The 15,662-nt window shown below is 34.5% G+C and overlaps 1 protein-coding gene across 1 annotated transcript in view; it reads right to left on the minus strand.

Annotated features, from left to right (window-relative positions):
• The window catches only part of tweek (transmembrane protein KIAA1109 homolog tweek), a 1,221,702-nt gene that overhangs the window by 398,784 nt on the left and 807,256 nt on the right, over nt 1-15,662 (minus strand). Inside the window, 1 exon segment of the mRNA XM_090406645.1 lies at nt 12,105-12,317. Within this exon segment, the coding sequence (XP_090262771.1) occupies nt 12,105-12,317 (213 nt within the window).

The raw sequence follows: 15,662 nt of genomic DNA on the forward strand, positions 1-15,662 counted from the left end.
CGACACTTGTTAAATAATGAAATGAAACCATGAAAATGCCTGGGAAAAAAAAAAGATATTATTTTCATTATATATTAATATATATTATTATTAAAATACTGCTGCTTGTCTAAAATTTTCACAAAAATGTGAAAAATGTTCACAAATTTTCACATCTTCACATTTTTTCAAAAGGGAAGGAAAGATAGTGTATATATTTTTTTGATGCTAATACCCAATGGTCTGTCTTTCCCTTTCACTGTACATTTGCTTTATGCAACTGACAGATATTCATTTAATATTTTTCCTCCTTATGAGATTTCCAAATTCAATTAAATCCAAATCCAAACTAATGCCATTTAGCTAAATTCTTCTCTCTCTCTTCTCATACATACTTTCATCCGATAGTTAGGCATAACATTTACTAACAAAATATTATATTCTCCTCAACCAAACATTTAATTAAGAATTATATACACATTAACACAAAAATATTTTAATGTTTGCCAAATATTTCAGTCTGAAACTAACAGACTATCCTCACTGGCTTGATAGGAACAGTTTTTACAAGGTGGAATACAACAATTGATCATTCAAAAGTAGAACGAGCCGTGTGATGTTACATTGCTAAGCATTAAAGAGAGGTAAATTTCCTCTCTTTAATGAGAAATTTACCTCTCTTTAATGCTTAGCAATGTAACACCATGCGGCTCGTTCTACTCCAGATTTTTCATCCTGCTTAGGCAAATCGACCAGACAACACACAATTAACAGTCAACAATACTATTAGCGAGGGGTAGATGGCATGGTGTGTGTGTGTGTGTGAAGATGGATTAAGTGTGTGTAGACAGACATGGATTATATAGTGTGAAGTGCTTTCTCCCATTGAGTCCTGGACTCCATAGAGGGGTCTTTTAATAACTCACCACTTACACTTACCATATCCTCACTAAAAATATACGAAGATGCTATATGTATTTTCATAAACCAAAATCTAGTTGTTGTCTAAAGTCAATAGCACTTATTTGGTGCACTGTTGCTCATCATAATACATTATAAGCTACTGTTCCTTTTTTGCCTCCAAATTGAGTGTTACATATTCTATAGCAACAGAAATATAAAAGGATGTTTTATATTTCTGTAGAAAATAAACAATTTAATAGCTACATTAAATATTTACACATCAACATTTCATCAGCTCAAGCTAGCATGAAGAATACACTCAGTTAAGAATGCAATGAAACAACCTCAAGAACAAAAAGAATCATGTATATGGTGGAGGATGACAGCGGAACTCTCCACAGCAGTGTTCTAAGATTATTGCTTGTGGGAGGACAGCATGGTGCGCCAAAATTTGTGTAGGGTATCATCTTAAGTTCTACTGCAGTTAACTGGATTATGTAGAACACAAGCCACTTTCAGGAACAGTCTTTGTGATGTGAAATGGGCTCCATGGCTTTCTTTCACCTGATGAAATGGCTTTTTTTCAAAGGCATTATGCTGATCTGCTTTTAGGTATATTCAGTTAGGTTATCCATACTGAATATACTTTTTTGTATCCTTTTTTTCTTACTAAGGTAGTAGTCCATCCTAAGGCATACAAACCTGGAGCTCCATTGCAGCCTATCATGGATGCCATAAAGTTTTCCACCTATAAACTTGGGAAACATATGGAATCCAAGACTTAGCAAGCATATCAGCAAGGCATTGTTACATAATAAACTCCTCACACTTTAAAACCACTACAAAGACCATTCAAATGGAGGATAATGATCGTGTAGTGAGCTTTGATGTGTTGTTACTTTTCACTAATGTTCCAGTGGATGCTACACTAGAGCTTCTTGCAAAATATGCCTCCCTGATGTTTGCAATTTCTTTAAGCACTGCCTTAAATCAGGGAATTTTAGCTGGAATAACCAGCTCATTAAACAAACTGAAGGTGCAGTAATCTATTCCCTACTTTCCCCCATTGCTACCTTATACATGGAATCTTTCCAAACTTTGGCCCTAAATTCAAGCCCTCCTTAATTCTAAAGTATGGATGAGGTATACAGACAATATCACATGGCCAACAGGCTCTTTCTAGCTTTTTAGTTCTTCAACAATTCCTTTTTTTGAATTTCCTTTGTATTTAGTTTCAATGTTTCATAGCCATATGTCAATATAGGAAAATTACATTGATTAAAAACCTTTCTTTTTAGACAATATGGTAATTGGCTTTTAAATATTGACTGTAATTTTCAAAATGCTTTCCGTCCAAGCATCATGCATCTTTTAATTTTGTGATATTATGTTTCATTCATTATCCTTTGTCCTAAGTATATGTAATGATCAACTTGTGCAATTTCATCATTATTGTTAGAAGTTTTTTCACTTGGTTATATTATAAATTAAAGATACCAAGAAATTATATACTTGATTTAATCCTTTATCCAAGTGTAAGCAACCAAAATATGGGCTTGAAGTATTTTCAGGACTAGGGCAACTTGTATAAGGAAGCTAAGACTTCACATCACTTGCCTTAGTATTCTCATAATGCACAGCATTATGGGAAGAGTCACTACCCAGACTGGTTTCGACCTTTATTTAGGTCTCTTCAGTGGGAGTCAGACCCAGAGATGATACTAAGGTTGAAGTAATGCAGAAGTCATATTTTCATATGAGTTAACAAAAGGTGTCACACCTTATTATTATGGTATAACCAAGTGAAAAAAACTTCTAACTTTCTCTAATCCAGAGTAATTTAATAATAAGGTGTGACACCTTTCGGCAATGCATATATGAAAATATGACTTCTGCATTACTCCAATTATCAGTATCACCTCTGGGTCTGGCTCCCACTGAAGAGACTTCAAGAAAGGTCGAAATTGGTTGGGGTAATGACCCTTCCCATAATGCATAGCATTATACATGTCTGCAAGGCAATGTGCTTTGCATTATGGGATAGTAAGGCAAGTGATGTGAAGTCTTAGCCTCCTTATACGAGTTGCCCTAGTCCTGAAAATACTTCAGGTGCAAACTTTGTTTGCTTAGACTTGGATAAAGGATTAAACCAAGTATATAATTTCTTGGTATCTTTAATTCATCATTATTGATTTCAAATATTTCTGGTTGGACATAGCTACTGAACTAACTAGGACCTTCTTTAGGCCAGCTGTTTTGCTAGCAATTTGGAGTTCATGGATACGAGTCTGTAATTCATGCACAGTTGAAGTAAGGTCTGTTATATATGGATAAATATTTTATAATTCTTGGGACTACTGACCACGTCCCCTAGGTGGCGGATGGGGGGAAACCCTGACTACTACCCATTGGATATCAGGGCAGCTCTGAATATACTGAATAATGAGCCATGGACCAGTGATTGTTTTGGGACTGGCGATCCCATGTGAAAATATTGCCATTCATCAACCTGCAGTGAGCCAGTTTAGTGAATTTATGGCCTTATCTTCCAAGATGAATCAAACAGAAACAAAATGGTCCACATTCCTCGAAGGCCAGATTATTACCACCTATGGCAGCAAGCAGTTAAACATAAAGGCAGAGGGCGCTAAGAATCCCCAGGTAACCAGATTATGCTGCCATTGGAAACTAGACAATGGAACTTTAAATTGTAGGACTCTGAGCAAGTGAAGCAAGGCTAACTGAAAAACACTGACGAGCTAAAGTTACTAAAATGGAACATTCTCAGACTGTGTGAAGTTAGACATAATGATGAAGAAAGTCTTCAATTAAAAAATGGAGACATACTATATAATAGAGCCAAGATAAGGAAAGAATCAGTGCAGTTGGATTCATGATCGACAAAAAATTGAAGAACATAATAGAATTTGACAGTATATCTCATCGAATAGCAAGTATTGTTGTTCATATCTCAAAAAGATACACTCTTAAGATCATCCAAGTCTATACACCAACAATAAGTCATACTGATGAAGAAATTGAAGCCTTTTATCATGATGCATTCCAAATCTATAATAAAGGAAAACATCATATCAAACATCATCATCACATTATCATATAAAACATCATCACAACATATACAAACCATATTAAGTCCAAACCTTCTCTGCCAGATAACCAAGTTATTCTTAATTTATTGGATCACATTTTAACCAAACCTGAACTCGCTATCCTCAAAAAAGGTTTCAAGTATGCTATAACACCTGAACAGATACCAAAAGTAGATTTTACCTGGAGTTTGGACAAAGCAATCTCGTTATTACCACCACACATAGCAAATGACCTCAGATTAAAAAGTTGCATAATACTATCCTCTTCTAGAACCCCATACCAAAACTTCATCTCTCTAGATAGAAGAACCATTCATAATTTGAAGAGAAAGAAAGATATCATAATACTTAAGGCAGACAAGGGTAACAGTACTGTGATATTAAACACCAAGGACTACGAGGATAAAGTCAACAATCTACTGTTGGACATGTCTGTTTACCATATCTTAACGAAAGATTGTACATTAAAAAACCACAATGAGACGAACGAATTACTACGCAATATGATCAACTGGCCAACAGATCTAATTAAAAAATTAAAATCCATGCACCCCCTAACTCCAAGACTTTATGGGGTTCCAAAAGTTCACAAGATGATATTCCTTTACGCCCCATTATAGATGGTATTAACTCACCTACCTACTTATTGTTTAAGCATCTTTCTAAACTCTTACAACAACATATCCATAATTCTGAGAGTTATGTCCGAAATTCACAACATTTTGTGGATAAATTAAAAAACATTACTATATCTATTGTATTTACAGCTATTTTGCCTGCTGTTCATGCCCTTGAACATACCCGCAGATCGACAAGCCATCATAGTAGACAGACAAGACAATGAAGCAATGCTTAGAATATCAGAAACAATAGCCATAAAATGTGACACGAACTCTATAAACGTCCACAGGCCCTATATAATCTCTGAGGTTTGGAAGCTTCACAACATAAAATTAAGGTCACAACCCTGACCAATAGGCGGTAACACAAACACCTCAAAAGCAGAAACACCTACCTGACCTGACATAGCATCCACTTCCTCCATGTGTTCAGATGACGACCAAGCATGGTCGAAACGCACCGCACCCCGTCAACCCCCTTCTAAAAATCAGTTGCTGTTTTCAACCCATTCACCCTTTCCCACCCTATATAAATATAAAAAAACACTCCACCCATCCCTAATAATATAATATATATGTATATATATATATATAGTATTCAAAAAACCCGGGTTTTTTCCATTTCTATTTAATTCTCCTACATTGCCTACCCCCCCCCCCCACACACACAGTAGTTTGGACATCGCAGAAAGAATAAAAGCCACAACACCCAGAAAAAGGTATGTGTAAATTTCTCTTCCTTTATACTACATATATTTGTTGATAAATATACATCTACAATGCCCTAAGAATCCATGAGTAAAAAAGCCAATGGCATTTAAACAGGGGGCACTCCTAAACAGAAGCAGGGAAAATAGCCCTAAATATAATAGTTTGTTAACAGGAGTAACATGGGAGTTTTCCCAGAAATAATATCCATACATTACTATATCTGAAAATGATCTACTTGTAAGCTTAGATGTCACTTCTCTTTTTACAAACGTTCCTGTGGTGGAAGTTATCAACATCTTGGGCACTTTATTCCCACAAGATATAACCTTACTGTACAATCATTGCCTAAATTCAAACTATTTTTCTTGGAACAAAACTATTTACCAACAATTGACTGGCCTGGCAATGGGTAGCCCCCTTTAACCTTCTTGTGCTGACCTATTTATGGAGGATCTAGAAAATAAAATTCTATTTCAATAAATCCTAAACCAATAATTTGGTGGAGATATGCAGATGATATCTTCATTGTATGGAACCACAACAAAGATGACCTAATTGATTTTCTCAATAAAATCAACTCCTTTCATCATTCAATAAAATTTACTCTAGAACTTTAAAAAGACAAACAACTACCATTCTTGGATATCTTAATTAAGAAGCAAGTTAATAGCCTTTTGAAAATATTAGTCTACAGGAAGCCTACGAATACAGGAGATTATCTACATTTCAGCTCCTCACACCACATTTCTCACAAACTCAGCATAGTACACATACTAAAGAAAAGAGTTGTCTGCATTACAACAGATGAAAAGGACCTCCAAGATGAATTAACATTGATATCTAATAACGTTGCTTTAAATGGCTACCCACGAAGACTCGTCAACAAAATCCGTTTCTCTGAGCCACCACAAAGAGAACGAGAAGACACTCAATATATTACAACAATCGCCATCCCGTATGTGAGCAGTATCTCTAACAAGCTTGCTAATCTCCTCAAACCACACAAAATAAGAGTGACATTCAAACCTATAGAAACAATTTGTAAACTACTAAGATTTCCAAAAGACATCCATCCTTTCTATAAGTATGCTGGATTCTATAATATCCCATGCTCGTGTGGTTCAAGTTACATTGGCCAGACTTAGAGAAGCCTCGAGATTAGGCAGAAGGAACACACTGGTTATGTTAAAAATAACAGACAAGACATATCAGGCCTGTCATCACATTTCTCCATAACAAACCATATCATTGGGTGGGACAAAAGTTGTACCCCTTACATAGAGGAAGACTACCGCTCTCGAATGTTTAAAGAAGTAGCCACAGTCGCATGCACTACAGATAACCTTAACAGGAACCAAAGTTTAATACTTCCAGAGATATGGAAAACCCTGATTAGATCTCTGAACACACAAGAAATGAACTTTAACTATAGAACGTTCCTTAGCAACAACTAGTAAATCATGTATACGTGATACGTGTATTATTCATGTTCAATGCTATTTTGTAACTATAATTTTTTAGAATTTACAGTTAAGATCTATTTTGTGATATGTTTTAACCTCAGTGCTTGTACCCTGACGATGCCAACAGCTTAAGTTTGGTGAAACTAGTCAGTATTAAAATACTTAACTGTTTACACTTGATCAATGTTCCCAAATAGTTATTTACAAAGAAGAAAGATGTTTCGAAGATCAAAGCAACACATGGATGTATACAAACTCAACATTAAAAAAGATATATTCCAACATGAACTAAGCAATAGATTTAAAAATCTTATTATAGATGACAATGCTGGTCCAGCAGAAAGTAATGACATTATTACCCAAAACCTTTTACAATGCTCACTTGAAATAGCTGGTACCACAAAACTGAAACATGACAAAATTTCTGAAGAAACAAAACAGCTTATGAAGAAACTAAATGAAATGATACAATCAAATAACATAACAGAATAAAATTAAATACACTGAATTGTGCAAAACAATCAGAAAATGTATCATGGAAGATATAACAAAATTCAATTCTAAATTTATACAACAAATAATTGAAAACAACCAGTCTCAAAAAAGCAAAACGGCAATTGATGGAGAGCAATAGACAGATGGTTTCCCTGAAACTACAAGATGGGATCATAACCAGGGATAGATATGCTACAGCAAAAAGAATTGAAGAATTTTACTCATTATTATATCAGGATGATGAATTAAATGAAGAAGTTATGTGGAGCATCCAAAGCTTGCAAAATGGGAAAGCTGCAGATGAGGATGGAGTTATAGCTGAACTTCTAAAAACAGTTGGAGAAATAATCTACAAACTTTTAGCAGAACTATTTCCTTTATGCCTGAAGAAAAATGATGTACCAAGAACATGGAAAAAGGCTACCCTAATTCTGATACATAAAAAAGGTGAGGTAGATGAAAGCTCAATGGGCTTGACGAACTACCGACCCATCAGTCTACTATCAGTGGTTTACAAAGTGTTTACAAACGTCTTAGCTCACAGGCTTTTGTACAACTATAAACCTAGTACAACCAAAAGAATAGGCAGGCTTTCAAAATGGTTTTAGTACAATGGACCAAATTCAAGTTGTACAGCAGGTCATTGAATGGTGTAATGAATATCAGTTATCATTATGTCTTGGTTTTATTGATTATGAAAAAGCCTTTGATTCAATAAAAACCTGTGCAATACTTAAAGCATTACGAAACTAACAAGTGGAGGAGCCATATATCAGAACCATCAAATCAGCATACACCAATGCCACAGCAGCAAATCATTTCAATGGAAACATCTCTACTGTGGAAATACAGGGAGGTATAAAGACAGGGTGATCCAATATCTCTAAAATTATTCATAACGTGCAAAGAAAAAATATTCAAACCTTGATTGGGAAGGGAAAGGTCTGAAGATAAATGGAAGATATTTAAGCCATTTAGGTTTTGCAGATGACATAGTTATCTTTACTTCAACTGTGCATAAATTACAGACTTGTATCCATGAACTCCGAATTGCTAGCAAAACAGCTGGCCTAGAGATAAACCTAAAGAAGACCCAAGTTATGTTCAATAGCTATGTCCAACCAGAAATAATAAAAATCAATAATGAGGAAATTAAACAAGTAAACCATTACATATACTTAGGACAACAGATATCAATGAAACAAAATATCATGGACGAAATTAAAAGATGCACGATGCTTGGGTGGAAAGCATTTGGAAAATTACATTTAATGTTCAAAAGCCAACTACTATTATGCCTGAAGAGAAACGTTTTTAGCCAATGTATTCTTCCTCTATTGACACATGGGTGTGAAACATGGGCACTAAAGGCTAAGAAAATTCAAAAATTAAGAACAACTCAATTTAGTATGGAAAGAAGTAAGCTTGATATCACAAAAAATATAAAAATTTGATAAAAAAATCAAACCAAAAGTCTCTAATGTCATAGGAAGTCATAGTGAAACATCTGAAGTGGCAATGGGCTGGGCATATTGCTCGAAGACAAGGTCAATGATGGAACAAAAAAAGTACTGGATTGGATTCCACGAGAGGAAAAACGACTATGATGCCAAACTAAATCATGGTGGATTGATGATCAGATTTGCAGGAGTGACATGGGAAAGGAGAGCCATGGTCAGACAATTTTGGAGTAATCTTGGAAAGGCCTTCATACAGCAGTGGATTGACAAAACTTATTATTATTATTATGATTCAGGTTTCCATGGAGTCAAAAGACTCATTGTGAGAGGCCAATCCTAGAAAACATAAAGTTTATCATAGCACTCCTTGAACTAATTCACCATTCATGCTTTCACCACTCTATCAGGCAATGCATTCCATGGTTCAATCACCCTCCATGCAAAGAAACCACTGCTCACCTTGTCAACACTCCTTCCCCCCCCTGTTCTACCAAGTGAAATTTATGGCAATAGCATTTTCGCTACTTAATATACCTGCTGTCTTACCACTCATCACCACTAAAATACCAGCAATTGAAGGGTTTTATTGTTATTGTCAGCTACATTGTCATTTATGCACTCAACCAACCATCAACTTTGCTTACTTCTGTAGCTACATTCATGATCCCTGCTCCGACTTTTGCTTACTCACATTCAAAGACAACTTGTAATCCATAAGCATGTTACATTTCTTGCACACCTAAGCTCTTCCAACTTTCCTATTTATCCTCTCCACATAGACATCTTCAGTCTCTACCCAAGCATAAATATTGCATTCATGGCGCCTTAACATTTAAAAAAAAACCTATGCCACTTGCATTCGTATTTCGTGTCAATTTACTTCTCACTGCCATTTTGATCATTTTTCAAAGCCATACACAAGAGACACAGAGAATTTAATTAATAAAAAATGTTAACTAAATCAAACACCACCTACCAAGCAACATACAACAAAATTTAATTAAAAAATTATCAATATCGCTAAACACAAATATAAAATTTAAACTTATCTTTCCACAGCTCTCTCAACAAGAAACTTATCTTTGCCAACTAGTGGCCACATATATATGTGTGTTTATAAATCACTAAGGCAATTGATGTGAAATCAATGGTCTCTATAATAGAAATAGACTAGTTGAGAAGTTATTTTGCTCTTATGCTAGTGCTTGTGTATATGATTAAAACAAGAATATATATGTTGGAAGTTTATTTTTTGCTTGGTTAGACTATAATAAATTTAGTTTAATCCTTTATCCAAGTGTAAGCAAACAAAGTTTGCACCTGAAAATATCTTCACAGCTTGGTCCACCTTTGGCCAGAGTTGCACTACCTTACCTCAGTCCTGAAGATATTTTCAGGTGCAAACTTTGTTTGCTTACACTTGGATAAAGAATTAAACTAAATTAATTGTAGTCTAACCAAGTGAAAAATAAACTTCCAACATCTTTCTCTAAATCCAAAGTAATTCAATAATAAGGTGGTACACCTGTTGGCAACTCCTATAGGTAAATATGACCTCGCCTATTGCTTCTGCATAGTATCTCCACGTTTGGGTCTGCCTCCCACTGACGAGACCTCAATAAAGGTTGAAACCAGTCTGGGTAGTGGCCCTTCCCTTAATGCATAGCAGTATACATGTCTGCAAGGAGATGTGCTTTGCATTATGGGAGATACTGAGACAAGGAGTGATGAGAGCTTGGTCCACCTTTGGCTGGAATTGCCTGGTGTTGCACTACCTTACCTCAGTCCTGAAGATATTTTCAAGCACAAACTTTGTTTGCTTACACTTGGATAAAAGATTAAACTAAATTTATTATAATATATATGTTCTTGTCACATATTAGAAGGAGAGGATATGATTGAGATATATAAGTTTGTGAGGGGATTGTTACCAGATTAATGTGAAGGAGATTTTTCATAGAGTAGAGAGCTGCAAGGATAAAATGAGAGGCCATCTCTATAAGCTGTAAAAGGAGGGTGTGAGCAGAGGTTCTTTGCATGGAGAGTGATTGGTGAGTGGAATGCATTGTCTAAAAGTGTGGTGGGTTTAAGACACATTTCGATAATCTTTTTACATGAGAAAGTGAAGATCATCTGCAATGAGTTCTTTGACTCTATGGAGGTCAGATGTTAATAATAATAATAACATTGTAACCAAGCAAAAAATTTTCCGCAACCTTTAGCCACAGATTACAGTTCTGTATTAAATGAGAAAGATAAATAAATAAATGTTTTTAAATTGAAACCATAACTAGAAATGATCATCATATTAACACTAAAGTACACCACACACCTACAAATATCTTTTTACATGAGAAAGTGAAGATCATATGCAATGAGTTCTTTGACTCTGTGGAGGTCAGATGTTAATAATAATAATAACATTGTAACCAAGCAAAAAATTTTCCGCAACCTTTAGCCACAGATTACAGTTCTGTATTAAATGAGAAAGATAAATAAATAAATGTTTTTAAATTGAAACCATAACTAGAAATGATCATCATATTAACACTAAAGTACACCACACACCTACAAATATTGGCAATTACTTGCATTTCTCTTCATATCACCCTAACCATATTAAAAAAAAACTGTCATACTAACACAATTCAGTAATGTTTACAAATATTCATCACTGACCATGGCTTTGAATCAAGAAATCACATGCTGTAAAGATATCTACCATCTTCAGCAATATCTTCAACAAGTAATAAATGGCAACTCATGGCAAGTGTTTTTTTTTTTTTTTTTTTTTTTTTAATTCACTGCATAGAACAACTTGATAGTAAAAAAATGTTTATTCAGACACTCAACTAGATTAGGTTAGGTTTTTACATTAAATTGCACATTAAATATTGTACAATTGGGAGATTGGAAATTATAGTTGAAAGTAATAAAGTTAAAAGTTCATATTTTATTAGTTAACTTTCACTATAGCAAACTCATATTGGTCCAGAGTCAGAGTTTGTTATAGTGGTAGGTATGCTAAAGTGAATTTCCTTTACAAAACATTGGTGATATTTAAAAAAAAGAATTCCTTTAAAACAGCACAGGCTTTGGCTGAGACATTTCTGGTGGTTTGATATAGTATGAGTAAGTGAGTGTACTATGGTGCAAATTAAAGTAATATTTATTTGTTTTCACTTTCTCTTCTTAGAAATAATGATTTTGAAAAATAAATTAATTAAATAACATTTTGCAAAATTTTTTAAGTGACTAAACCAAATCACACATTCATATGAAAGCCCCAGTAAGTTTACAAAAAAGCACTAGAAAAAGACAAAAATACTCCTACTAATAATAAAAAAAAAACAGCCAACTCACTCAGAATCACCATTGGCGCTCAAGCTTGGCTCTTCTGAATATTCCGATGAATCATTACTTGGAGATCCTGACAAAGTTGTATCTACAGGTCCTGGAGAAGACTCTGACTTCTGAACATTAGGTCCATCCAACGTGTGAGAAGGTGTAGGTGTTTCACTATATCCTAAATCTGCAGTTACACCTGTTGTGAAAACACTGTCAAGAGACAGCTCCCTAAAAATAAAAATAAGAAAATTGAAGAACATAAAAAAATGTATTGCATATTATAGACATTATATTCTTCACATATAAAAAAAATGTTTTTTTTGGTGTGTGTGTGTGGGGGGGGTAAAAAATTTTAACTAATAAAATTGAGGTATTGATAAACAGGTTGACTTTTGAGCTAAAAGGAAAAAAAAATACCAAATTTGATCACTGTAATTTCTAATTAATTTGTTCTTCTTGAAAATGCTTTACAAAAAAGTACATAGGATTTACTATACAGCTAGTAAGATGTGCTTATTCTTATTCTGTCAGTGTCCTTTTCAGCATTCCTAGTAACGTCTCCTGAAAGTCAACTATCTCCCTATCCATTGTCACCCTTTCATATGATCCTTACATTTGATTCTGTTGGTGACTTGAACTGGCAAAAGCTATATTTGTCCTCCAGGGGTTTCAGTTTCTGCCCCCCCCCCCCCCTTCAAGCAGCAAGAGTGATATCCTTCTCCATTTCAAGGGTACACAAGTAAAAATGATGACACAACAGGCCAGCTGCCAGATAGTATACGGGTCCAAACCTGTTAATGTGCCAGGAGGATTCCCAGTCAGCTGCAAATTAAATAATATTTGATAAGAAATTTTATTCTTGTTATATTCTTTACTCAAGTGTAAGCAAATAAAGTTTGCATGTGAAGCATCTTCCCTATTGACTATTTTTATAAAGAAGCAGTTGACTTCACATCGACTGCCTCAGTATCCCATAATGCAAAGCACTTCCTTTCAGACGTGTACATTGCTACACATCAATGTGTAGCATTTTTAGCAATGTGTAGCAATGTTTAGCAACTTTTTGGGGGGAATGCAGATGGTCAGTATTCAACCCTTCCTCCTTAAAAAGGTTTTTATTAAGGTCTCAATGGTGGAAACTAGACCCAGGAAGATACCAAGGTTCAATTAATATAGAAGTGATATATTTCCAATACACAAGTAGTAAAAATATGTATCACCTTATTATTGAAATACTCTGAATCAGAGACAGTGGTACAAAGCTTTTTTCACTTCGTTACAGTGTTCATTAATGCAAAGCACACTTCCTTCCAAAACACATTATGGGATATTAACGTGATTATTAATATATTAATTGATGTGATGCCAACTGCTCCTATATACAAGTAGCTTAGTAGTGAAGATACTTCATGCATAAATTCTGTTTGCTTATACTTGAGTAAAGAATTAAAAAATGATTAATTTCTTGTCAAATTTAATTTACTTTCTAACCAAGTGAAAAAACTTAATACAGTCAGCTGGTGCATAATCATGCTACCACAGCTGTGCTTGAAGAGGGAGTCCAAGTGGTGGTAATACAGTCAGCTGGTGCATAATCATACTACCACAGCTGTGCTTGAAGAGGGAGTCCAAGTGGTGGGTATGTGCGTGTGGAAGGCACTGTAGAGACATAGGTAATGGAAGGGAGACTGGTAACTGTTCACATTGATGTCATGTTCAAGAGTCACTCTATTTTGGTTTAAAATGATATTTTGTATTGATTTAAATTTGGATTCGAGTTTGTTGGTTTTTCTCAGACTCAGATCCAAATTTTGATTTAGGTTTTTCCAAAAACATCAGTTGAAGTTTTTTTTCTTTTTTTTTTTTTAAATTTAAAATTAAATCCAAGAAAAATAAAAATTTTATCAGTTTCATTGATTCAAATTCAGTTTGGTTCCCTATCTCTGTGGCTTATACTTCAGCAGGAGGGCTTTCATGTCAACTATGTTTTGTGAAATCAATGACAATTTCACTGTAAGAATATTTTTATTATTTTATTTTGGTAGATCTATCTAACATCTGGCATTATGCGTTTTTTGTTTGTTTGCATTTTAATTGGCCTTGGTTTTTTTCCTTTTTTTGGGAGGGGGATGCATATGGCCAGTATTCAACTCTGCCTCCTTAAAAAATATATCCAAATATTATCAAATTCAACTTCATCCAGGACACTGGATATTTTTACAGTTTTGTTTTCCCTCTGGGATACAGAAGGATCCATCCTCTCTATTAATGGATCTCAAAGTAGGTGCTTAATTCTTTTTGGTGCATCCCATTATTTTATTAATAATAGATTTTGATGTAGTGAAAACATTTCTGGTGTGTCTTTGGGAGTGAGGCCATATTCATTTTTTCTCTTCAGATTTGCTCTTTTAGACTATAAGTAAATAACACCATTATATAATACCATAATAAAATAACCATACTTTATGATTACTTTTTCAACATAAGAGTATTTTCCACTAGATGCTAGAGTACACATCAATTTGTCTCCTGATATGGTGCATTCTGTTCTTGAACTTTAGAACCTTGTTATCATTCTTCCACCTTTTGTGAGCACATTACACTGGATAATCTCTATTGTAGCTAGCATTTTAGTGTTATGCTCTGTAATCTTTATTTTCATGCTTTTTGCTGCCACAGGCACAAGCAGTAAAGAGTATTAGGCAGCGCCACAGCAGATAGTCTTGATAACATGTCCATATTTCTAGCATTTAAAAGTGAACAAAGGGTTTGTGATATGTGATATGAAAGGGTTTGTGAAATGTAAGCATGATATAAAAGAAGCTCACGTCTATTCATCCACTTCAGAAAGTACTGAAGAAGAAATAAGTTATTCTATAGCAAATGGAAATAACCTTGAAATCAGTATCAAAGAAAGATATACTATTTATTTCATGAGATTGGAATTCAAAGATTGGAAAGAGTGGTGAAGAATAGGAGAGAACAATGGACAAACATGTATGTGGAGAAAGCAATGAAAAAGGAGAAAGAACACTTGAATTTGCTTGAAACATGACATAGTAATTTGCAATACATAATTCCAGCAAAAAAGACTGCAAAAAGCATGCATGGAAATCACCAGATGGAAGAATTAAGAACATGCTACACATGATACTCATAAGTAAGAGATGGGCTACATCAGTTCAGCAGCATCAAACAAGACAAGATAAGAGTTGATAGTTTTTTCCAGAATCCTGAGCAAGAAGCTAGTCAGAGCAATTGAATAGTAGATATTTGGGAATTCTGGATTCTTCCCTGGATTAAGAAAGTCAATAATGATTCTTTTGCCAGGTATCTGGATACATGCTATTACAAAAAATTCTACTGTAAAGATGCAACAATTGATCCATAGATAATGTTGAAAGATGTTTCACCATCTCATAATGGATATTATCTGGTCTGACAGAAGATGAATATCATATTGTATTCTTTGGTGCCATTCAAAGAAAACAGAACAACTGTGCAATTATTATGTTACAGGATAGAGAGCTGGTGGGCAGAATATATGCCTTTCAACTTTCAGGATTTTGTCCC

This window comes from Typopeltis vanoorti, chromosome 16, assembly GCF_054136105.1.
Source record: "Typopeltis vanoorti isolate ZY-2024b chromosome 16, IOZ_Tvanoo_1.0, whole genome shotgun sequence".
Lineage (NCBI taxonomy): Eukaryota > Metazoa > Arthropoda > Arachnida > Uropygi > Thelyphonidae > Typopeltis > Typopeltis vanoorti.